This window comes from Macaca mulatta, chromosome 5, assembly GCF_049350105.2.
Source record: "Macaca mulatta isolate MMU2019108-1 chromosome 5, T2T-MMU8v2.0, whole genome shotgun sequence".
Classification (NCBI taxonomy): domain Eukaryota; kingdom Metazoa; phylum Chordata; class Mammalia; order Primates; family Cercopithecidae; genus Macaca; species Macaca mulatta.
In genome coordinates, this window is record NC_133410.1 from 41,359,366 (window position 1) to 41,386,356 (window position 26,991).

The 26,991-nt window shown below is 39.0% G+C and overlaps 1 protein-coding gene and 1 long non-coding RNA gene across 3 annotated transcripts in view; one reads left to right on the forward strand and one right to left on the reverse strand.

Moving 5' to 3' along the window:
* Window positions 1–2,997: 2,997 nt before the first annotated feature.
* On the forward strand, window positions 2,998–21,966 carry LOC114678286 (uncharacterized). Its single transcript, XR_003729608.2, has 5 exons — window positions 2,998–7,706; window positions 9,359–9,400; window positions 10,432–10,498; window positions 12,760–12,982; window positions 21,829–21,966. It is a non-coding gene; the product is annotated as an uncharacterized LOC114678286 (long non-coding RNA).
* Window positions 18,568–26,991, reverse strand: part of BEND4 (BEN domain containing 4) — a 51,358-nt gene continuing 42,934 nt past the window's right edge. For both annotated transcript variants that reach the window (XM_001098619.5, XM_015138295.3), the window contains exon 5: window positions 18,568–25,309. In XM_001098619.5, the coding sequence (XP_001098619.3) occupies window positions 25,092–25,309 (218 nt within the window). In that variant the 3' untranslated portion in view covers window positions 18,568–25,091. The remainder of the gene's footprint in view (window positions 25,310–26,991) is intronic.

Consider the following 26,991-nt stretch of genomic DNA (forward strand, 5'->3'; position numbering starts at 1 on the left):
GTTTCAAGAAATGTCTATTCAGGTTTTTTGCCCATTTTTAATTGGATTTTTGGGGTTTGTTTTGTTTTGTTTTGTTTTTTTGCTATTGAACTCAATAGTTTGAGTTCCTTATATATTCTAGATATTAACCTCTTGTCACAAATGTTTACAAACGTTTTCTCCCATTCTGTAGGTCGTGTCTTCACTCTGTTGATTGTTTCCTTTGCTGTGCAGAAGCTTTTTAGTTTGCTTTTGCTGTCTGTACTTCTGAGGTCAGAAAAACTCCTTGCCCAGACCAATGTCATGAAACATTTCCACTGTTTTCTTCTATTAGTTCCATAGTTTCAGGTCTTACAGTTAAGTCTTTAATCCATTTCAAGTTAGTTTTTATACAGCAATCCCCTCTTTTCCATACAGGATACATTCCAAGACTCCCAGTGGATGCTTAAACCATGGATAGTACTAAATCCTATTTATACTATGCTTTTTCCCATATGTACATGCCTATAACAACATTACATTTATAAATGAGGCACAGTAAGAGATTAACAACCATAATAAAATCAACCAACTATGAAAATATACTGTAATAAAAGTCATGTGAATGCGGATTCTTTCAAAATATCTTACTGTGCTGTATTCACCCTTCTTGAGTGTGATGATAAAAGGCCTACATGATGAGATGAAATGAAGTAAATGACGTAGGCATTGTGCTGTAGCGTTAGGCTACTACTGACCCTCTGAAAATAGGTCAGAAGGAAGATCATCTGCTTCACTGATCCTGGATCATGGAACGATGATGTTCACGACAAATAGGCAGGTAGCATATACAGTACAGATACACTGGACAAAGGGATGATACATGTTCCTGACGGATGGCATGAGATTTCATCACACTACTCAGATGGGTGAGCAATTAAATCAAAACCACAATGAGATACCATCTCACCCCAGTTAGAATGGCGATCATTAAAAAGTCAGGAAACAACAGATGCTGGAGAGGATGCTTTTACACTCTTGGTGGGAGTGTAAATTAGTTCAACCATTGTGGAAGACAGTGTGGCGATTCCTCAAGGATCTAGAACCGGAAATACCATTTGACCCAGCAATCCCATTACTAAGTATATACCCAAAGGATTATAAATAATTCTACTATAAAGATGCATGCACACGTATGTTTATTGCAGCACTGTTTACAATAGCAAAGACTTGGAACCAACCCAAATGCCCATCAATGATAGACTGGATAAAGAAAATGTGGCACATATACACCATGGAATACTATGCAGCCAAAGAAAAGAATGATTTCACGTCCTTTGCGGGGACATGGATGAAGCTGGAAAGGATCATTCTCAGCAAACTAACACAGGAAAAGAAAAGCAAACACCGCATGTTCTCACTCATAAGTGGGAGTTGAACAATGAGAATACATGGACACAGGGAGGGGAACATCACACACTGGGCCTCTCAGGGGGCGGGGGACAAGGGGAGGCATAGCATTAGGATAAATACCTGATGCATGCGAGGCTTAAAACCTAGATGACAGGTTGATGGGTGCAGCAAACCACCATGGCACATGTATACCTATGTAACAAACCTGCACATTCTGCACATGTATCCTAGAACTTAAAGTATAATAAAAAAAGAAGGGTGTGCAATTTAAAATTTATGAATTCTTATTTCTGAAATTTTCCATGTCATATTTTCGGACTGTGGTTGACCATGAGTAACTGACACCTCAGAAAGGAAAACTGGAGGCCGGGCATGGTGGCTCCTGCCTGTAGTCCCAGCACTTTGGGAGGCCAAGGCCGGTGGATCACAAGGTCAGGAGTTCAAGACCAGCCTGGCCAACATAGTAAAACCCCGTCTTTACAAAAAATACAAAAATTAGCTGGGCGTGGTGGTCGCACCTGTAACTCGGGACGCTGAGCAGGTAATTGCTTAAACCCGAGAGGCGGAGGTTGCAGTGAGCCGATATCACGCCACTGCACTCCAGCCTGGGTGACAGAGTGAGACTCTGTCTCAAAAACAAACAAACAAACAAACAAAAAGAAGAAAGAAAGAAAGGAAAACCGGGATAAGGGGGACTATGTTACATGGTGGGAGATAGGGGTCTAGTTTCATCCTTCTGCATGTGGGTATCTGATTTTCCCAGCACCACTTATTGAAAAAACTATCCTTTCCCCAAGGTGTGTTCTTGGTACCTTTGTTGCAAATCAGTTGGCTGTAGATGTGTGGATTTATTTCTGGACTTTTTTTTAATGCAAGTACCGTGCTGTTTTGGCTGCTATAGTAGCTTTATAGTATATTTTGAAGTAAGAACATGAAGTAAGAACATTATCTTAAAAACGTTCATAGAATGGTTAGGGCTTCTCCTACAAAAGGTACTGATAAGTCACAAACACAAAATAAATTTTATTACAGTGTTCCTTATTTTTAACCCAAAATAATAATAGCCAGTTTACCAATCTACCATATTCATCAGTTGTTAGTCCAACTAGTTTTGACTGCCTCCAAAAAATCAAATTTATCTTCAAAAGATAAAGATATCCATTATGCCATCAAGCCTATTTTAAAAATTGGTCCCACATACCTCAGGTAACTCCCAAGCAGTATCTTAAACATATCCTAAAGATGATGACGTTGTTAGAAAAAGATGATAGCCTCATAAGAGATTATTTTTAAAGGAATACTCAGTTGCTCTTCCATGTTTTTTTTTTTTTTTTTTTTGAGACGGAGTCTGGCTCTGTCACCCAGGCTGGAGTGCAGTGGCGCGATCTCGGCTCACTGCAAGCTCCGCCTCCCGGGTTTACGCCATTCTCCTGCCTCAGCCTCCCGAGTAGCTGGGACTACAGGCGCCCGCCACCTCGCCCGGCTAGTTTTTTGTATTTTTTAGTAGAGACGGGGTTTCACCGTGTTAGCCAGGATGGTCTCGATCTCCTGACCTCGTGATCCGCCCGTCTCGGCCTCCCAAAGTGCTGGGATTACAGGCTTGAGCCACCGCGCCCGGCCCCATGTTTGTTAAAAATACTACTGATGTTATTTTATGATCATACTTTGGATACAATTACAGATTTACCCAAAAAATAAAGTAGATAAGAATGTATTCCTTTACAAGATAATTCATAGTGATCTTTCTTTAAAAAGTTGTCTCTGTTTTACAACCACAATAACTACATCTTTAGAGATGCGTCTATTGTAAAAGGTGAGCTTTTCTTGAGCCAGCAAGCTGGATATCTACACATTTGAAAATAAACTTAGTTCTTAACACTCAGTGAGTTTGTCAGAAACACAGGATCTCAGACTCCACTCCATACCTATTGAATCAGAAAATCTGCGTTAACAAGATTTGCAGGTGATTTAAAAGCAGGTTAAAATTTGAGGAGCAGAGCTCTTGCTAACCTTATGAAGAGACATAATTTATAACAACAATGAAACAACTATTGAAGATGAGAAATTTTTTTTTCTGATAGAATATAAGATGACCTTAACAAAGCCATATAAATATAAATTTGCTCAAGAATGTAAATGAAGATATAAACATAATAAGGACAGATGTGACGCTCTCTCATACACTGGATGGAATTAATAGCAGATTAGGCATAGCAAAAGACAAGATCAGTGAACTTGAAGCAATACACAAATATTTTGGATATTTTACCCAAAATAAAGCAAAGACAGAAAAGAAATAAACAGAGTCCATGTGATCTATGGGAAAATATCAATTAGTCTAATATATGTGTGTACTAGTTTGCTATGGCTACTGTAAAACATTACGACAAACCTGGCCCCTTAAAATAACACAAAATTATTTTATACTTCTACCTATTTCCTTGTCTTCTCCAGCTTTTAGAGACTCCAGTATTCTGTGGCTTATGACTTCCTTCCTCCATCTTCAAAAACAGCATGGGATCCTCACATTGCATCACTCAAACCTACTCTTTTTAAGACCCTTGTGATTACTTTGGGCCCTCCCAGATGATCCAAGATAATCTTCCTGTAAGATCCTTTCTGCCCTGTAATCTAACATACTCACAAATTCTGGGGATTAACATGTGTGGACATCTTGGTGAGTCATTATTCTGCCTTCCACAGCATGTAACTCGAGTGCCAGAAAAAGAGGAGGAAGAAGGAAGACAGAAATTACATTTGAAGAAACAGTGACTGAAAATTTTTCCAAATATGATGAAAAATATAAACTCACAGATCCAAGAGTTCAACAAACCCCAGTAAAAGAAATTTAGATAAAACCACACCAAGACAGATCATAATCAAACTTGATAAACAGTGATAAAGAATCTGAAAAGTAGCCAGAGGAAAAAAGGACACATGGGTACAGAGATACTTAGACATGAAGTACTTAGATTAAAAATATAGGAAACTTCACATCAGCAACTATGCAAGCCAGAAGAAAATGGAATGAATGGCACCTTTAAAATGTTGAACGAGGTCAGGTGTGGTGGCTCATGCCTGTAATCCCAGCACTTTGGGAGGCCGAGGCAGGTGGATCACGAGGTTAGGAGCTTGAGACCAGCCTGGCCAAATATGGTGAAACCCCATCTCTACTAAAAATACAAAAATTAGCTGAGTGTGGTTGTGTGTGTCTGTAATCCCAGCTACTTGGGAGGCTGAGGCAGAAGAATCGCTTGAACCCAGGAGGCGGATGTTGCAGTGAGCCGAGATCATGCCACTGCGCTCCAGCCTGGGCAACAGAGTGAGACTCCATTTAAAAAAAAAAATGTTGAATGAGAAAAATTCTCAACTTAGAATTTATGCTCAGTGAAAATAACTTACAAAAATGAAGATAACATAAAGAAACTTTCAGACACACAAAGCTGGAAGAATTCATCACCAACAGACCTATACACAAGAAATGTTAAAGTACTTTTAAAAAATATACTACAAGAAATGCAAGTCCGTCAGGCAGAAGGAAAATGAAGCCAGATGGAAATATGCATTTACACAAAGGAATTATAAGACCAACATGTGTGATTAAATATGAGATATTTTCTTATTTTTAAAATTACCTTAATAGATAGTTAACTGCTTAATGCAAAAATCCTGATACATTAGATTGTGTGGTATATATCAAATGTAAAATAAAATGTATGATAATAGCACTAGCAGAGAAGAAACATGTACTAGCAGTCCCAGCAGAAGAAGAAACAGCAGAGTCCTAGCAGAAGAAAAACAGTATACTGTTAGGAGGTCCTTATGACAGTAAGGTGGTATGACACTACTTGAAGGCAGACTGTGATAAGTTGAAGATATGTACTCTAATCTGTAAAGCAATCAGTTAAAAAAAAAAAAAAGAGGTATGCCTCATAAATCTACAAAAAACATAAAATGGAATCATTAAAAGTATACAATCCAAAATAAGGCAGAACAGAGGGAAAAAAGGAAACTAAGAAGAGATGGAATTAACAGAAAGCCAATAGCAATATGGTAGATTTAAACTGAACTGTATCAAGTCACATTAAATGTAAATTGTCTAAACACTTCAACTAAAAGGCAGAGATTGTCAGATTAGATTTAAAAATGCAAGACCCAATTATATGATGCCTGTGAAATTCACTGTAATTATAAAGATACACATAAGAGTAACAGGGTGGAATAAATTATACCAGACCAACACCAATCAAAAGAGAGCTGGGACCAGGCACAGTGGCTCATGCCTGTAATCCCAGCACTTTGGGAAGCCAAGGTGGGCGGATCATTCGAGGTCAGGCATTCAAGACCAACCTGGCCAACATGGTGAAACCCTGTCTCTACTAAAAATACAAAAATTAACCAGGCATGGTGGTGGGTGTCTGTAATCCCAGCTACTCCGCAGGCTGAGGCAGGAAAATCACTTGAACCCGGCACGTGGAGACTGCAGTGAGCCAAGATCACCCTACTGCACTCGAGCCTAGGCGACAGAGCAAGATTCCATCTCAAAAAAAAAAAAAAAAAAAAGGGGAGCTTAATTCTTCAAGAGGTCATAATAAACCTAAGTATTTATCGTCTATTTAAAAACAGAGCTTCAAAATACATGAAGCAAAAATAGACAGAACCGAAAGGAGAAAAAGATAAACCCACACAACGCTCCTTCACAATAATCAATAGAATAGAAAAATCAGTAAGTATAGAGAAGATGTGAACAACAAGATGTGATCAAACAGCGTGACCTGTTTGACAATTATAGTACTTTCCACCCAAAAATATCAAAACACATATTCTTTTGAAGGGCTCTTAGAATATTTACTAATAAAGACCATCTGCTTGGCCATAAAACAAGTCTCATAAAGTCAGAATAATTTTAAGTCTTACCAAACATGTTATTTAACCACAATGGAATTTAATTAAAAACTTATAGCATGGAAATTTAGAAGATATAACTACAATAGCATGAAGGACAGGAGGGAGGAAACTGACATACATTGTTGTTAGATTCTTACACAATTCATAGATTGGTATGACTTTATTTCAAGGTAGACTGCAGTAAGTTAAAGATGTATATTGTAAATCATAGAGCAACCACTAAAACACACACACGCACACACAAAGATATAGCTAATAAGCCAACAGTGAAGATAAAAAGGAATAATCGTAAATACTGAATTAATCCAAACCAAGGAAATAAATAAGGAAGAAGGAGACAAAAAGCAAATAAGATGTTAGTTTTAGTTCTTACGTTAATCTAGAAATAATTTTACAGATAAGGAAATTGAGACTGACAGTGCTTTAAAATAACTTTCCCAAGATGACACACCCAAGAGGTACTGGGGCTGGAAGTTGAATTCAGGTTCCATATTCCATATGCCTTCCGAGTCTATGAACTTTATTTTAAGGCTATGAACCTATTTAAGGTAATGTACTCTGTGTGTGTGTGTGTGTGTGTGTGTGTGTGTGTGTGTGTGCGCGCGGCAGTGCGCATGCGCGTGCAAGCTAAACATGTCTATCAACTGTGCATATGATTCACACTTAAATTTCTATGTGCAGGTGTAACTAAAATATATTCTCACTTTTCAAATTACATTGAAGCTACATGGGAATTATTTTTTAAGTGTTTTCCCATCTCTCTTCACTCTCCTTCACAGGCCAGGATATGCCTAATTCTCTACAAATGAGGGAGAAGAATGAGATGGTGTTAGAAACCAGAAAGCCTGCTGTACAGCATTGTCTTCCTGCAATTGACAGCTGCAGCAGCCTGTCAATTTCCACAAACCTCTTCAAACCTTAACTTCTTGCTTGTGCTTATAATCTTTGTACACACACATATATAGGCAAAGTACACTATGAAAATGTAAAAAAAAATATTTTGGAGCCCCATGCAAATATGCCAGGTATTGTGCCAGGCAAAAGATGTAAGAAAGTAAAGAATTAATTATGTCCCCTGATATTGTACCACTTAAAATCTCATGGGGGATACACACTTGATATAAAGAATCATACAAATATAAAATTACATTGTCATATAAGTGCTATGAATAAAACAATACCATGACATAACAGGATAACCTATTGGAACAATTTGAAGATGAATACAAACCTCCCCTGCCCCCATACACACACTTAAGAAAATTGGTATCATGATTATGTTGCTTATTTTCCTTTTAAATTTCCAGAATGTTCTTGCGGCTATTCATTGTTATCCACATATTCAATGGGAATAGCTGTTTTCTTATTTCACCAAGCATATTGAAGACTTTAAAACTATCACAGAGCCACCAGGCCAGAAGCTGACGGTAAGTAATATAGTTTAGTAATTTTAAAATCCCTAAAATTTTAGCATCCTTGGACTCAAGTTATTTATTTATTGCATTTATTTTTAAAAGCAGTTTTAGGTTCACAACAAAATTGAGAAGATGATACAGAGATTACCCAGATACCCCTTCCCCCCCACCACAGGCATAGCCTCCTCCATCATCAACATCCCCCACCAGAGTGACACATCTGTTACAACTGAAGAACCTATATTGTCATATCATTATCACCCAGACCACAGATTACATTAAGGTCCACTCTTGGTGTTGTACGTTTTATAGGTTTAGCCAAATGTATAATGACATGTATCCCTCGTTATAGTTTCATACAGAGTAGTTTCAGTGCCCTAAAAACCCTCTGTGCTCTGCCTTTTCATACCTCCCTACCCCTTCAACCCTGGCAACCACTGATCCTTTTCCTATCGCCATAGTTTTGTCTTTTCCAAAATGTCAGAGTTGGAATCATACAGCCATTTCCAACTGGCCTCTTTCACATGTAATATGTATTTAAGTTTCCTCCATGTCTTTTCATGGCTTGATAGCTCATTTTAGTGATGAATAATATTCCATTTTCCGGATGTAGCAGTTTATCCGTTCACTTACTGAAAGACATCTTGGTTGCTTCCAAGTTTGGGCAATTATGAATAAAGCTACTAGAAACGTTTGTGTGTAGGTTTTTGTGTGAATGTAAGTTTTCAATTCATTTGCATCAATACCAAGGAGCATGATCACTGGATCATATGGTAAGAGCATGTTTAATTTTGTAAGTAACTGCCAAACTGTCTTCCAAAATGCCTGTACCATTTTGCATTCTCACCAGCAATAAATGAGAGTTCTTATTAATGCACATGTTCACCAGCACTTGGTGTTTGTCATTCTGAATTACAGCCATTCTAATAGGTATGTAGTGATACATAATTGTTTCAACTTGCAGTTTCCTCATGACATATGATGCAGAGCATCTTTCCATGTGCCTGTTTACATCTGTATATCTTCTTTGGTGAAGTGTCCGTTGAAGTCTTTGGCCTATTTTTTAATTGAGAAGTTTGTTTTCTTATAGTTGTTTTAAGAGTTCTTTATATATTTTGGATAACAGTCTTGGAATTATTTATCAGATGTCTTTTGCAAATATTTTCTCCCAGTCTGTGGCTTATTTTTTTCACAGTTCCTTTCACAGAGCATAAAATTTTGATTTCAATGAAATCCAGCTTATCAGTTCTTTCTTTCAGGGATCGTGTCTTCGGTGTTATTGCCAAACTCAAGGGCATCTAGATTATCTTTTTTTGAGACAAAGTCTCGCTCTGTCGCCCAGGCTGGAGTGCAGTGGTGCAATCTCGGCTCACTGCAAGCTCCGCCTCACGGGTTCACACCATTCTCCTGCCTCAGCCTCCTGAGTAGCTGGGACTACAGGCACCCGCCACCTCGCCCGGCTAATTTTTTGTATTTTTAGTAGAGATGGGGTTTCACTGTGTTAGCCAGGATGGTCTCTCCATCTCCTGACCTTGTGATCTACCCACCTCAGCCTCCCAACATGCTGGGATTACAGGCGTGAGCCACCGCACGCAGCCAAGGTCATCTAGATTATCTTACATATTATCTTCTAGGGGTCTTACAGTTTTGTGTTTTGCATTTAGGTCTGTGATCTACTTTGAGCTAATTTTCATGAAGGATATAAGGTATGTGTAGATTCATTTTTTTTTGTATGTGCGCGTTCAGTTGTTCCAGCGCCATTTGTTGAAGAGATTTTTATTTTTTTACATTGTATTGCCTTTGTCCCTTTGTCAAGGATCAGTTGACTATATTTACGTGGGTCTATTTCTGGGTTCTCTATTCTGTTCTATTGATTTGCCTATTCTTTCACTAATACTACACTATTTTGATTACTATAGCTTTATAATAAGTACTGAAGTCAGAGAGTGTGATCCTCCAACTTTGTTCTTCTTCAATATTGTGTCGGCTATTTTGGGTATTTTGCCTCTCCATATAAACTTTAGACTCAGTTTGTCAATATCTAGGAAATAACTTGCTGGAATTTTAATTGGAATCTTGTTGAATCTATAGATCAAGTTTGGAAGAACTGACATCTTGACAATACTGAGTCTTCCTGTCCATGAACAAGAATTTAGTTCTTTGATGTCTTTCTTCAGAGTTTTACAGTTTTTCTTATATCGATCTTGTATATATTTTGTTAGACTTATACCGAAGTATTCCATTTTGGGGGTGCTAATATAAATGGTATTGTGTTATTAATTGCAAATTCCATTTGTTAATTTCTAGTATAAGTGATTTTTTTTTTAACAAGCTATTTTAGTGTAGTCTCTTGAGTAGGAAGGGCTGCCACCTGCAATTATTTTGAAAGTTATTTATCCTTTCCTTTCCACACTGTTAAAAGAATAATGATTTTTAAGAATGAAGATTTACTGTGAACTTTTTGTTATAACACAGACTTTAGCCATAGAACTTTAGGAAAAAAAAACAAAAACAAAAACCCCTTCACTTTAGGTACTCTGTTTTAAAATGGGTATGTATACATTTTTTTTTTTTTTTTTACCAAGATAAGCTAAAAGCAATGTAACCTACAGTCTGTAAAGGGCACACTCAGATCCTCTTACATTCATCATGAGCTGTTCCTGGGTGAAGCTGAGCCAGGCCTGCTATCAGGTGGAGGAGGATCACTTCCCTGTCTCACCAAGACCTGGTCTTACAGGGGCTGTTTCCAATTCTTCCCAACCGGAGACTGCTGGTCTGAAGCTCGACTGCATCTGATGTAAAAGGTGACCCAGTGTTGTTCTGAAACAATCACACTACATTTCCTTTATGTCCTATATTTTCCCAGTGATGGGAACTGGGGACAGGGAACCCGGGCCCGGGGCGGACCACTTACATAGTAAATATGTAAAAAAAAAAAAAAAAGAAAAGAAAAAAGAAAAGAAAGAAAAAAATATATAATAAAATAAGTGTCTGGCTTCAGATAGCTATGTAGTCAGTAAGTGCTGTAAGAACAAATGAAAAATTGTAAGATAAAGGGAGATGGAACTAGTTTGTTTTTATTCACTGTTGGATAAGAACCTGAGCAGAAAGAGACAAGAAACAATGATTTAAAAGGTACTTTACAAATCATTGGATTGTTATATGGTTACTGGTTTGTAAAAATAGTTTTCTTTTAGGAACGAATTTAAGTGGACAGATTTTAAATATTCTCACCAAGTCTTTTCCTGGTTAGGCACCTATTGCCTAAGCAATAGAGACACCTGCTCATTGAACAGATACCATTGCACAAGGTAAAGACACTCCAACAATTCCATTTGCTTTTCTGATAAGAACAAAGGGGAGGGAGTGGAGGGCAGGAGCATGCAGGGAATGATGTCAGTAGCTGAGCCTGCAGTGTGTGCCTGTTTGCAATATAAATGGGCAAGCCTGTCTGGGTAACAAAATGGAAAGGATTGCTTCCGGTATGGAAAATCTGTCCTCAAAAACTATTTCCTTACGAATATATTAGTATACTGTTTTTAATATTAAAGAATTCACCAGACTAAGACTTGGCATAATTTTGAGAAGGTATATGCATTAGTTTTTAGGGCATTTTGGTGGGGGGAATAAAACTGCTTTATTTCAGTAAGGATGGTAGCATAATGCTTTTTTTTCTTCCATAGGTTATTGGGGTACATGTGGTGTTTGGCTACACAAGTTCTTTAGTGGTGATTTGTGAGATTTTGGTGCACCCATCACCCAAGCAGTATACACTGCACCCAATTTGTAGTCTTTTATCCCTCCCCCTCTTCCCAACCTTTCTCCAAGTCCCCAAAGTCCACTGTGTCATTCTTATGCCTTTGCATCCTCATATCTTAGCTCCCACTTATAAGTGAGAACATACAATGTTTGGTTTTCCATTCCTGAGTTACTTCATTTAGAATAAGTCTCCAATCTCATCCAGGTTGCTGCAGATGCCATTAATTCATTCCTTTTTATGACTTAGTAGTATTTCATTGCGTATATATATATATATATATATACCATAGTTTCTTTATCCACTCCATTGATGGGCATTTATGTTGATTCCACATTTTTGCAGTTGCAAATTGTACTGCTATAAACATGTATGTGCAAGTTTCGTATAATGACTACTTTTTCTCTGGGTAGATACCCCGCAGTGGGGCTGCTAGATCAAATGGTAGTTCTACTTTTAGTTCTTTAAGGAAATCTCCACACTGTTTTTCATTGTAGTTGTACTAGTTACATTCCCACCAGCAGTGTATAAGTGTTCCCTGTTGCACAATACTTTTCTTTTTTGTTTTTTTGAGACAGAGTTTTGCTCTTGTTGCCCAGGCTGGAGTGCAATGGCGTGATCTCGGCTCACCACAACCTCTGCCTCCCTGGTTCAAGTCATTTTCTTAACTCAGTCTCCCAAGTAGCTGGGGTTATGGGCATGCGCCACTATGCCCAGCTAATTTTGTATTTTTAGTAGAGACGCGGTTTCTCCATGTTGGTCAGGCTGGTCTCGAACTCCCGGCCTCAGGTGATCCGCCCGGCTCAACCTCTCAAAGGGCTGGGATTACAGGTGTGAGTCACCATGCCCGGCCGCACAGTGCTTTGCTAATACTGGAATTTTCATTTGTTTGAACAGGTTCTTCCATTTGTCTTTCTGATACCCTCTTTCTAGAATAATAATTTTGGCATTTCATTTTAACAGTTTAGAACAGTGTATCCTACTACAATGCCTTTCTATGTAGTCAGTAAGTGCTATAAGAAGAAATGAAAAATTGTAAGATAAACTGTCAGGGAAAAAGTGACTCTAAGCAGAGAGGAACTCTAGATTAGGAGTTCTTCACATGAGACCATGGATAAGTATCAGGGCACTCAAGAATCCCTTGGAATTTCCTGAAACATCCGGAGTGTATGTTCTTCCGCGGAAAGGTTCCCTAGTTTTGGTCTTGACCCAAAAGGTTAGAATCATTCTTTTAACAAATTAACCCTGAAACCTCAGTAGCTTAAAACCACAGTGATTTCTCACTCCCTACGTTACTTCCCCTTCCAGCTCCTGTGAGTTAACAGACATTTGTTCAGACCGTGCTCTGCTCAAAGGCTCCCAGTGAGGACCCCAAGGAGGGAAGGATCAGGTGTCCTGGACTTCATATGTCCTCACCTCTCGCAAGTTCCCAGCTTTTGCTTATCCACGGGACTCTTATCTTCATTACAACGAAGGGCCAGAACCCAGGTGGGAAAAAGACAGCATGGTTGAGAAGATAGATTCCAGATAGGTAAGTGGAAACAAATAATTTGGAATTAGTGTGTGTGTAACAGGAGTAGGTGGCAGGGAAAGGTGGGGGAGATGTCTTATTTCTGAATTTAGCTTAGGAATTTGACTCCTACAATTTATGTTCCAGAAAGCATGATAATATGCTTATTTTCTATACTTCGCTGACTTCCAACAGGAAAACAGGCAGCTTATAAGAAGAAAGCACTGCTATAACAAACTTTTAACAATAAATGCAGAGACAAAAAAAGAAAAAGGCCGCCGACAGTGGTAGAGAATAAGTGTATCAGAAAAACTGAGCTAAGGGATGCAGCAGTTGACAATCAACTTGTATAACTTAACATTGGGCTTCCTAGCAGCCAAGGAAAAAAGGAAGACACCGATAAATTTGGGCAAAGGCTGTAACAACCTTATGGTTCTGGGGGACTATATTATTTTGATATTCATTCAGGCACTGCTAGTTAATAGCTGCATAAACATGAACAGGTTACTCAAATTTTCCATGCCTTACTTTCGTAAGTAATGGTAATTACTTGCTGAACTAGAAGATCTCTGAATTCCTTCTATCCGTAACTTCTCAATTGCTGATAACTTCAAAGAAATGGCATCCTTTATACTTTTCACCAGTATTATAAATTCTTCATTAAACAAATGTTTGTAGTTCCCCACAGATTCATGAGGATTTTCCTCATTACGTATCCTTAAAGAGAAATGTGAAAGGATTAGGAAAAGCCCCAATCTTTACCTATTTTAAAGCTATCACAGACATTCTTCTGTAAAAAAAAGTCTAGTGGCTCATACCTGTAATCCCAGCACTTCAGGAGGCCAAGGCAGGAAGACCACTTGAGGACAGGAGGTTGAAACTAGCCTGGGTAACATAGTGAGACCTTGTCTCTACTAAAAGCAAAAAAATTAATCAGGCATAGTAGCACACACCTATAGTCTCAGCTCTTTCGGGCTGAGGTGAGAAGACCACTTAAGCCCAAGAGTTCGAGGCTGCAGTGAGCTATGATCATATCACTGCACTCTAGCCTGGGCAACAGAGCAAGACCCTGTCTCAAAACACATACACACACAAAGTCTATCCAAATACATACCAGAAAGTGAATGGGTAATTATTTAGCACAAAATGTTAATAGAAAATGCAACTTAAGCCACAATCAAATAGAATTATTATATTTTTATATTGAATTGAAAATGCTTCTGTGTTGCTAGGAAGGAGAAAGAATCAATGTCACTGGTACAAAAAAAAAAAAAAGACTAGAATACATGTTTATATCCCTTTCCTCATCTCTTGGCAGGGCCTGCGTTTCTCGCCAGCATCTGGTGGAGAGTGAAAAGTCACTATTTAAACCCTTATTTTGTCTGGAAGCAAACCCTGGGTTTAAAAAAAGCCTGTATCTCCAGTTACATTTGCTGGTCCCCCTGCTTCTATTCAATCACACAGCCTACTGTTGAGCAGTCGTGCGTTGCTCGATGATGAGGACAGGTTCCGAGAAATGTGTCATTAGGTGATTCTGCAATTGTACAAATATCACAGGGAGCACTGACACAAACCTGGATGGTATCGCCTACTGCATACCCAGACTCTATGTACAGTGTATTGCTCCTAGGCTGAAAACCTGTACAGCAAGCTTCGCCCCCGTGGCCCACGGGCCACATGCGGCCCAAGATGGCTTTGAATGCGGCCCAACACAAATTTGTAAACTTTCTTAAAACACTATGAGATTTTTTCTCTTTTTTTTTTTTTTTTTTAGCTCATCAGCTATCATTAGTGTATTTTATGTGTGGCCCAAGACAACTATTCTTCTTCCAATGTGGCTCAAATAAGCCAAAGGATTGGGCATCCCTGTCGTACCGCATGTGACTGTCCTGAACAGTGTAGGGAACTGTAACACAGTGGTATTTATGTATCTCAACAAAGAACAAGTACAGTAAAAATTCAGTATCAGAATCTTGTGAGACCACTGTCATATATACAGTCACAGAATAAAATGTCACCATGTGGTGCATGACTATATTTCTTCTTTTTCTTTCTTCCTCTTCCTCTTTTTTTTTTTTTTGAGGCAGAGTGTCTATTGCCCAGGCTGAAGTGCAGTGCCGTGATCATGCGCTACTGCAACCTCAAACTCCTGGGCTCAGGTGATCCTCCCACTTCAGCCTCCAGAGTAAACGAGCCTACAAGTGTGTGCCACCATGTCTGGATAATTTTCTTTTTCTTTCTTTCTTTTTTCTTTTTTTTTTGGTAGAGACAGGGGCCTCGCTATGTTGACCAGGCTGGTTTTGAACTCCTAGCCTCAATTGATCTGTCCACCTCAGCTTCACAAAGTGCTGGGATTACAGGCGTAAGCCACCATGCCCAGCCTGTATTTCATTTTTATTATGTTAAACATTCTTAAACGAGAATGTTCTTAAGTATTCTCATGCCTCAAGGAATTTTTAATACTAAAAAAGGTAAAAAAAAATTGGGATCAATTTGGTCTATAAAATGTTTGTGAAATGACAATGAATGTTTATTGTAAAGCTGTATTTCAAAGCTATGGTTTAACCCAATTTGTGAAAAATATACAACTGACAAGTACAAGCACTAAGATATTCTACTTTAGATGTATTTTATTCTATCGCAGCTTTTTATTTAAAGCTGCAAGCGTATTTTTCTTTCACATCAATTTTGTATCTTTTTAAATTTACAGATAAAACGCAGGGATGTTTCTTAAACATTAGGACCAATGATTAGAGACACTGAAACCGTATCTCTACAGAGCATTAGGACTGAATCAGAACCAAGAGATGGCCACATCTAATAGCTGGCTTCAGTTAATAGAGACACTGGTTCACTGGCACGTATTTTTCTCTTGTTTTATGTCTGACTCTGCTTAAAAAAAAATTTTTTTTTTTAGAGATTGAGTCTCATTGTGTTATCCAGGGCAATCTCAAACTCCTGGCTTCAAGCAATCCTACCAGCTCAACCTCACTGGGATTATAGGCATGAGTCACCATAGCCGACCCGATTCACCTTCCTGAATACAGCTTTATATGGGGGAACAAGTTGCCCAGTGAAGCTTGGGATTTTCTCATAATTAACAGCTCTTGCCATTTCTCTTCAAATAGTTGCCAAGCCATTGGCTGTATTACTTTGGTTCTTAGGCCATGGTGCCTGATAACAATGCCAGGCATATCAGGCTCCTGATATATTGTATGAATGTATAATAAATTTAGAAGTGATTATATACTATATTCAGTTCCTTCATTATGTAAACCGTGCACTGAGCAGCACTCTCTAAAATTGCCTACATAATATTTTGACTATTCTGGACTTTTCATATAAATGGAATCATACAATGCATGGCTTTTTGTCTGGCTTCTTTTACTTACCATACATTTTCAAGGTTCATTCATGTTTTAGTGTGTATTACTACTTCATTCCTTTTTAATGGCAGAATAATATTCCATTGTTTGGATATGCATTTTGTTTACTCATTCAATTGATGGACACTTGGGTTATTTCCACTTTTTGACTATTATAAATAATGTTCCTATAAGCATTTGAGTACAACTTTTTGTGTAGACATTATTTTTAATTCTTTTGAGTATGAACCCATGAGAAGAACTGCTGGGTCCTATAATAACTCTATGATTAACTTGTTAAGGAACTGCCAATGTGTTTTCCAAAGTGACTGTGCCACTTTGCATTCCTACCAGCAATGCCTGAGGGTTTCAACTTTCTCCACATCCTCAACATTGGTTACCGTCTTTTTCATTTTAGCCATCCTAGTGAAGTGGCATCTCATTGTAATTTGATTTACATATCCCTAGTGATTAGTAATGTTGAGTATTTTTTCTTGTGTGTATTGGCCATTTGCATATCTTCCTTGGAGCATACATACTCACATCCTTTGCCTATTTTTAATGGGGCTTTTTGTTCTTATTGTTGAGTCATAAGTTCTATATACTCTGGCATCAGTCTCTTTTTCAGTATACAAGTTTGGCACTTATTTTGTTAAATTTATTCCTATTTTATTCTTTCTGATGTGGCTGTAAATAGAATTATTTTCTTAATACCATTCACATTGTGTATTGCTAGCGTATAAAGGTACAAGCAATTTTCGCACATTGATTTTGTATTCTGCAGCTTAACTCGTTTCTAAAACTTTTTTTTTTTGAAAGAGGGTCTCACTCTGTCCCCAGGCTGGAGTGCACTGGTACCATTGCAGCTCATTGCAACCTCCACTGCCCTAGGCACAAGTGATCCTCCCACCTCAGCCTCCCAAGTAGCTGGGACTACAGGTGTGCACCACCATGCCTGGCTAATTTTTGTACTAATATTTTTAGTGGAGACGCAGTTTCGCCATGTTGCCTACGCTGGTCTCAAACTCCTGGCCTCAAGGGATCCACCCGCCTTGGCCTCCCCAAAGTGCTGGAATTACACGTGTGAGCCACCGTGCCCCGCCCATTTCTAGTACTTTTTAGTTGGTAGCTTTACCCTATGTGTGCTTTGCTACAAAATATCCAACAGCTCATATTACTTAATAATCCTCTTTTAATGCTTCAGAATAACTTTAATTTCTTTTTGATATTCTGATTCTAACAAAAATTATTTGGACTAACGTATTGCTTTTCCATCCAAAACTACTGTCTAGGGTGGGCATGGTGGCTCATGCCTGTAATTCCAACACTTTGGGATACTGAGGTGGGAGCCAGGAGTTCAAGACCGGCTCAGGCAACACGGTGAAACCCCGTAGCTACAAAAACTACAAAAATTAGCTGGGTGCAATGGTGTGCACCGGTGGTCCCAGCTACTTAGGAAGCTGAGGCGGGAGAATCACTTGAGCCCGGGAAGGTCGAGGATGCAGTGAGCCATGATTGAGCCACTGTGCTTCCGCCTGGGCAACAGAGTGAGGGCAACAGACAGGCAACCCTGTCTCAAAACAAAAAACCAAAACAAAAACTCCTATCTTAAAAGTTTTCATCTTCTAGGGCAAAAATAAAACACCTTTATGTTTTCCCTAAAATGAAACAGTGTGTTGTCTTAGCTTGTACTTAGTCTGACTTAACAGTTATTCAATTATGCTGTCTGATAATGATTATGTCAGATTTATATTTTATGTAATAACTAGAAGTGGGAAGTCACAACCATGTCCCCTTATTTAGCCATAGCTATTCTGCCTTTGTACGCAGAACACTGCTCAAAAACCATAAATAATCAGTATCTGTTTATTTTTTAAAGTCATGGGCAGCAGCTATAGGTTTTTTTCTTCCTGGTTAAATGGTACCATGAACAGCAACCAGCAAGCATGTGTGCTTTATGTGTGAATGTATAAAATACTGTATGGAAATCCTCTTGGACTACATGTCACTCTGAGATCGTCACTGGCTGTGCCTTTCATTCACTAGATCAAATGAATTTCTGGATGATCTCCGGTCACTTTCCTGACAAAACTGAGCATCTTTTATTTGGATATTAAGCATATAACATTTTCCTGATGTTCAGAGACAAGCAGAAAGCTCTTAGCGTCAGGGAGAGAAAAGTTATCTATTCAAAGAAACAGAAAAGTATTTACAATGAATTAGAAAGATGCAAAAAGCAAGTTAAAACACTTAACAGAGACTTGACATTTATTGTGCAATTTTATCCCCAACAGAACACGTGGCATTCTAGAGGTATATGAGGTAATAAAATCAACACTCCAATTAGAACACCTGAAATAATTGGCTCTAGTAACAAATGTCTCTTATAATTAAAAATATTGAATGTTTAAAAAACTTTTATAACATTTTAAGTTCCCAAAAGAAATGAGCCTAACACTTAAAAAACAACTTACTCTTCTATATAAATTGTTCACAAAAAAAATCTTGCTATTCTATATTACACTATGCATTTGTAGTTTTATTAACATATCCCTAGTGGGTATTAACTCTACACATTACAATCAAATAGAAATTATTCATAGAGAATCAACAAGACTCCAACAATAAAAATATCAGGATCAATGGATTTGTCACAGTTTCTCCACAAGTATTCATCATAGAAAATAGAGTAAAGGCAAGTCGGCCCCGGTGTTAGGCTGCTACATGAAGTTCCAGAGAGGAGAGACATAAAGGCAATGCTTAAATTGGGCAGGGTCGGGCTGGACCAGTAACCTTGACAGCTTCATGACCCACCGCTAGCATGCCCTGATCCCAAGAAGCACAAGCCAGGACCCTCATGGCCTTGGCATGCTCTTGAACTTAAACACAGCCAAAGGGATGTGAAAGCCCAAACTACAGGAAAAAATCAACAGATTACTGTATTTTCTTACAAAATTTTCACCACAGTTCTCACAGTGACATCATAAATTAAAACTCTCTCTTCCAAACCAACCAGACTCATCAGCTCTAAAGCTACAAAGACACAAACGTGAAAAGTGAATTGAACATTGGCTACCTGATGCCCTGGTGCTATTTCTAACATCTAGGAGTTCCCAAAGACTCTCACTTCACTGACTTCAAATGTTTGCTTTTGTCTCCCTGCATTTTTGCACTAGGAACCTACGAGATAAAAGTGAACAAACTCCTGATTTTAATTTTAATTCACCTACTTTTTAAAAAAGTTTTCTGCTCTTCATCATAGGATCTTACATAGGTCAAGCCTTATACACAAACCTGGGCGGTTCCCAGAGGACATATAGTTTGTATGTTCCTACTTAAGTGTCGACATACTTTAGAAGTAGTTTTTAGTAATACACAAATATCAACTCTCCCTTGATGGCATAAATAAAACTATAAATCCATTCCAAAGTATTGATGGGCTTTGAGAACTGTGCTGCAACTACTGAGGAAGACTGAACTCATCATTCTGCTTCCTACGCCCAAAGTGATCCTCTTCTTAGCTTGGGCAGTTTCCTTATCAATACAATGGGAATAAGAACAGAAACAGCCTCAAAGGGTAGCTGTGAGGATTAAAATGAGGATGCATTAAAGTACTTATCAAAGTAACTGGCACACAAGAACTCAATAGATAGATATTAACTATAGTTACCACTGTTGCTGCAATTAAGTGGTTCTGAATGGGCCCAAATAGTTTTCCAATGTGGCCAGGATACATCTGGCCACTTGTACTGGCCCGATTACTGCAAGAATAAACAGGTTTTCAAATGAGTCTTACTAGCAGATGTGCTTTCATTCTAATTCGAGGATCTGTGATTCAATAAAAACACAGCCCTTATATCAGACAGCTACAGAGAGTTATGAGGAAAATTAATCTGGTCACCATTACTGCAAAGACTTGGTGATTTAATGCCTTCAGAAGTCAAATTAACCAAGCTGGTCATTAGATGAGGGAAGTCTCGACCTCTCAGTGCTACCTGTAACTGAACATACTGTGGAGTGTGAAAGTGGTCTCTAATGTGTACACCAATCAGTTAAACTTTTACATTTTACATTTAGAAGACAAATATTGACGGGTTATTATTTTTGCACTCCATGTTGTCTGATGTTAATTCTTCACTCTCCAAAAAAAGAAAAAACAGAAAAAAACAACAACATAAATAAAAGAACCAGTGCCACTGGCTGACAATGTAACTTTGCAGAGGACTATCCATCCGCTGGGTGACATTTTCCTACATTATTCCAAGTGAAGTGGTTATTTTTATGCAGTACTTACATGACTGAAAGAAGCCATCACTATGTTTACAAAAATACATCATAATGATACACACTGCTGTTTAGACACATTTACATTAGAGTTCTGACTCAAGCACTCCATTTGACATGTTTTGCCAAACAGTTTTGGCACGTGTTGCCACATTAAACATACACCAGCAAGACTTGCACCATATGTGCAAAATCATTTTCTATTACATTTCTAAATATCTGTATATATGAGCTGTCAAAAAGTAAGGCAGATATGTACTGTGAAATGACATAGCACTGAATGAGGAAAGTTATACGTTTAAATCTTTTCTAAAATTGAAGTTATTATCCATGGATGAGATTTTTTTAAATAATTGAAATCTAAGAAACTCAGGAGGTAGTCAATGGGTATTAGGTTTAGGTTCTAGAGCATATAGTGAAGGATGGCATCTAAATGAGGGCAATGGATGTCTGCTTTTCTGAACATAGTGCATGTTTCATCTTGATGCTCCATCCATTTTCTGAGAGCAACAGAAGGGAGGCAACAAGCCACTGAGAGTGGCAGGGGAATGTAGGAATCATAAACCCATAGATCCAAAGTCTGGATTATTGCCTAATTTGGGGTAAACATCTGACAGTGCAACAATAGTTACTGGACTTAAAAAAAATCCTATCAACATCAGTTACCACTAGTTGATGGGACACGGAGTAGTTGGATCAAATAAGAAATGTTAATCATTTATCTCTCCCTATAATGCTGAAGGAATCTCTTATGTCAATGTGTCTGCCACTGATGCAGGGATAAGGAACAATGCAGAATACACAATCACCCACTAACTCTATGGCTGTGAAGGAGCTACATATATATCTTGATTCCCCTACCAAAGGAGATGATAGCAACTTTCTGCAAATGCTCTAATATTATCCTTACATTCCTAGTGAAGCTTAATGAAACATAAATGGTAACAGTCACCTAAATGCTGTGGTGGAATGGGGAAAACCAAAAAAGTGATGCCCGGGTTCAAGGGCTAGAGGAAATATTTTCAAGTAAATAGGGAAGGTACTTGTAAAATGTTCAAGTAAAACGAGAAAGTACTTGTAAAATTGAAATGGTTACAGTTTTTCTTGAAAGCATTTAACACTAAGGTTAAGCCATAACATTTTGAACAGTGCACCACCAATAATCAGTGAGAAAAGTGACTTCAGTAACGGCTTGCAAAATACTGGTCCCCTCCACAGGCTCCCGGCCTACACTATCCAATACCGATCATTCGAGGGCCATCCTGAGCCTGGCTGGAACTGAGCTTGGGGCTTCAGCTCACTGTGAAAAGCCAACAGGATCTTTGTAACAAGATTTTAATGTGGAAAACACAGGACACCGTCACTTTTGGTAGGTATGGCTCTTCTGATAGCTGGGCTTATGGACCACACGTAGTCACTGACAAAACAGCCACATTTAGTCTTTGTTGTCACGCCAGCCCCGTGACCTCCTCCTCTCACCAGTGAAGCGGGGGCACGGCTGCATCCTGAGCTGTTTTAACTCCATCTATTTTACACCACCAATGCCAACATGACTCAAGAAGGACTCTAAAAGCTGACATGACTAAGTTTCTTCTGAGAGCAATCTGTCCATTTGCCAGATAAAGATGTAGAAAATCAAATCAAAATGATAAGCAACACTTCCAAGTCTCCAAGGATTTCAGCTGAAAGGCTCCCAGAGCAATGGCAGCATCCCGTCTTAGTGGGCAAGCTTTTAACTTGGCTACACAGAGGCCCAATGGACCTTTCCAAAAAACAAATGAACATCCTTTGTATGTCCTGATTTAAAGATCAGGAGACCATGCAGACAACCATCGTGAACTTAGGTACATACTAGCCTTAAAGGTGAAGCTCAAGTGGGAGTGTGGATATGTCCCAAGGAGAGGAGCCAGCAGTGTCCACACTGATGCTGTATCTTAGCCTCAGTGGCTGCCAGTGCCTGCGTCAAACGCTAGGCTTGGCTAAAGGAACCTAGCAGTTACGCTAACAGTAGAAGTACAGCGGAACATCTCACTCAGGCAAAAAAGTCATAAGTCCTAGACCCAGGAATTAGAACTGGCTGGATGATGCTGAGTGTGGAGTATGTCAGCCTTGTGCAAAAGAGATGTCCAACAATTAGTCTCAACATTCAGAATTTGTTGATGGAGAAAGAGCTGATAGAGAAATGATTAACCTGGTATGGGCATGAGGGAGGAAGAGACCAGGTGTAACTTTGGAACAAACGTGGTGGGCAAGCCTGGGACAGCAGCGTTCTCAGGAGTAACAGTGACAGCCAAACCACAGGCTGCTGTCCCCTGCTCTTGCAGCACTGGTGCAGGTGCATCATCATGTACGGCCACGGAGCGGGAGTGCAGAAAGTGCTCTCAGCCTCAGCGAAGACCAGCACGACAGGGCTCCAAGATATTTGGATATCAAGAAACGTTCAGGACCTCAAACTTCCAGGAAAATAAGAGGGGCTAGTCTGTTTTTCTTAAAAGCAGTGATCAAATATTGTTGCTACAGAAAAACAGAACAATGTACTCAGCAGTAAGGACAACTTAAGGCCAGTGAAAAATTAAGGTAAGATGGAAAAACAGATGAGGCTATGGTGGTGTTTTTCTTCTAGCAAAGATGTTGTCAAAATCATAAAGACAGACACTGACTTCTCGGACCTCTAAAAATGCTTTAAGAGATCTTTCTTCCTTGGAGAGCCAAAGATACTGGTCTCGTGGTTGCCATAAGAACATGGCATTTGCCCATATAATTTCTTTTACTTCCAAATTTTAGCTAATTTTCCCAAGTAGATTGAATATTAGTTCTCCTTATACCGTTGAGTAAATCTGACAAATTTTAATTTTCTCTAAACAGGATTGAAATATTAGTTCCCCCTACATCACTGAAAAAAGCCAGATGACCATCTCCATAAACATTAAACTTTTCAATGGATGAATTCTAGTAATACCAAAAAAGCTAATAAGCAAAAGCTACAGAAAGACCTATTTCTAGGACTTTGTATATAGTGAATGCAAACTAAGTATTAAATCTAAAGGATAATTTGTGCGTTTAGGTTGACAAAGATAGCCAAAAAACCCTTTATCAATGGATGCTCATCAACCTGAATCTCCATTCAATTTTCAAAACCCTTGGTCATGTCTGCAGATGATAGTAGCCTTCAATAAATGCTGTCCATTTAGCCCTTTGCTCTACAAAGAATGTAGTAATCTGGACGAGTTTGGTAAAGAAGGCCTGACTCCAAACAGGAAGCCCTCAGAAATGATGATTCCAGCACCTCTATAGCATTTGCCAATATGGAAAGGTTCCAAAGATACCACTAATTTCACATATGGAACTCAACAAATTAACCAGGGGATAGTGAGTGGGAGCAGCACAGTGCTAACTTAGCCATAGCTACAGGGAACATTGGGGAAAAGGAGGCATGGTGGGGATGAAACATTTTCATCAAGGACAATGGGAAACAAGTTCCATACAAATTCTAAAGATCAAATCAGCAGAGAAAGACCCTCACATTTCAGAGCAATTACTGACAAGCCCATTGCATAGTTGTCAGAATGGCCTTGAAGCTGTGTGTATACAATGCCAGAACATCTAGTCAACTCAGCGCATACCATCAGTCACACCCCTTGTTTGGTCTTCAGTGCACCAAACAACTAATTGATTTAAATTTTCATTGTTCTACCCATCACTTTGGCATTGTGTCAACAAAGCCTGATTTAAGGCTATGGAAACTACGGATTTATTAACCTACAAAACCAAGCATTTGAAAATGGTTTTGGATCTTTGGATGTTTCTTGACTAACAATGAAAAATGACTACTGTTTGTAAACTCCAGAGATCAAATAGTGCCTTCCTGATCAACACAGTGGCTTTTAAATAACAGAAAAACAGCTGACCTGTAATTAATCACTGTCTGTAGATGTTGCCTCTGTTCTCTGGTTTCCTTTTAATAATAGACATTATTAATGTCAAAATGGTGTATGATGTCATCTATCCTATGCCTTTGCCGAGAAATACGAAGTCAGGTCTTTGGAAAACATAAAGACAACTTACTTGAATTAAGAGAATGTTTGCTCCTTGTCCCTTAACACAACTCCATGTCTCCACCTTCTCCCATGGGCAGAAACACTACCCCAGCCTACCTTGGGGACTATCTCTGCCCAGGTAGCAGAGTTTGAGGATTTCAGAAAGGTAACTAGGAGCTCACGTATTTTTTCACCCTCACCATCTAGCCAGTAATCATTTAAAAATCATAGTTTTTTCCTTTTATAATATTCCAAAAGTCTGTTGCAGGCGCCACAGACTTCCCAAACAACCCTAAAATGGATTTCTATTTGGGTCCTGTGGCAGCTGAGTATGTGCAGAGTATGGCAGAATGACATGCTTTGGACTCTCAGGTGACAGGAACAGGACACTCACAATTGGAACTCTTGAGAGGACCGGCTGCTACAACAGGAAGATTCTGTCCACTAATCCCCAGATCCATCCTGGGAACTTTTATTGAAGACTTCATCCTGAGAAGCCTGGTGATCGATCCCTTCATAAAACGAGCCACCGTTGTGCAGGAAAGTCCCCACTGCCCGCCCCTGTCGGGCGTGACCGACAGCGTCGCTGAACACTTTGTTTATCTGCTCCTCCGAGGGCATCCACCAATCGGGGTTGGAGGTACAATGCATCCTAATGAATTCTGTAGGAATATACACAACATCAAAAAGAGAGAGAGAGAGAAAAACAGCTGGTTTTTGCAGAAGATGATAGGACAGGCTGCTTAAACTTTAACAGAAGCTCTATAAGAAAAGCTTTATGGGAAATCCAATGCAATGCCATGATGATGTCACTCATTAGACCCAATTTATTCCATACAAATTTTCTTCTCATGTGCAAAAGTAAAAAAAAAAAAATTGCGTAAGTAAGAGGGTAATCCCTCTAAGGAACATTTGCTGTTGAAATAAAAGGTAAATTTGATTTGTAAGGCATGGGATGCACCACGTCTGGTATAAGCAAGGAGTAGATTTCAAAACCCAAGTTGTTACCTGCTCACATTTTGAGAATGTTACTATCTCCAGAAGCACAACAAATATCATTAGCATGGTATTCTTTAACCAGCTACTAATTTGAAGATGGAGTACAATAAAACAAGAGTCTTAATGACTGAGGAGGTGCCTAAGTGTTAGTTCAGAGAAGGTACCCATGTTCTTAGAATGTCGTGTGATTAGCTATACTCACTTCCGAAAATGTCATTTCTATACATGGGCTGGCAAATATTTTTTACATGCTATCTCCTCCAAATATTTAATTTTACCACAAAGCAATTAACATGCCCGGAAGAGTGAACTGTTTCAGCTGCCTCCAACATGGACAATCACCATATCTTGCCTATGTATTCCCCACCCAAAAGCTGGATGGAGGTCCATGCATTGTGGCCCTAAGTGAAAAATGAGCTGGAGACGGCAGTCTCTGGTTAGGCAGCCTGGGCTGCATCAGACATCAGTGTGACAGTGGCTCCTGCAGTGCTTCCAGAGCAGCAGCACGAGTTTTCTGGGATGTATTTTAATCCATCACTTCCACTGACTTGCTACAGAAATATAAAATGTTGTGTAAGAATTTCTGGAAAACAATACAGCGATGAGACCCCTTATTTGACTCCTTTATAAGTCTAAAGGCAACTCCCTTGAGTACACACATACAGGGCACAGTCAAGCCCCCAAGCTCAACACTGCCTCTTGGTGAGTAACTCCATCATCTCTGATGATGTCAGGGAATACAGAAAACTGTAGCTAGTTTGGCAGGACAGACCCTGGAAATTTCTACCACCTAGTCGCTCTGAGTAAGTGGAATATTCAGACCGACTAATAGGAGGTGTGCTGGAGCACTTGTGCCTAGTAAACACAGGCATTTTCATCTCAGGTGCTTTCCTGAATCGTGGGCCATGTGTGCATAAATCCCTAAGGTTGTCTTGAGCATGCCTGCCCCATCCCTTCTGAATCAGAATCTCTGGGGGCAGGGCTAGGGAATCTCAGCTGCTAACCAATACTACGTATGCATCCTAGGCACATAATGTCACTGTGGGCATCTCAGAAGGGAGTGCAGAAGTATTCTTTCATATAACCAGGGCCTTAGCAGTGATAATCCAGCTTTTTTTTTTTTACTGTGATTTCCTCACCAGGAAAAATTTTTATCCCTATTTAGAGTAAATCAATATTAAGTCTTTCTAGTCAATAAAACTGCCATTGAATTGTATAGGCTAATACTGAGCTTTTTGATATGGATTTTTCAGGTGTGAACAATGTTTTGTTGGCACTATAACACTTCTATTTTTCTAGGTCTGTATTTGCACTTGCTGAATCAACTGGATACCTCCTGATTCCT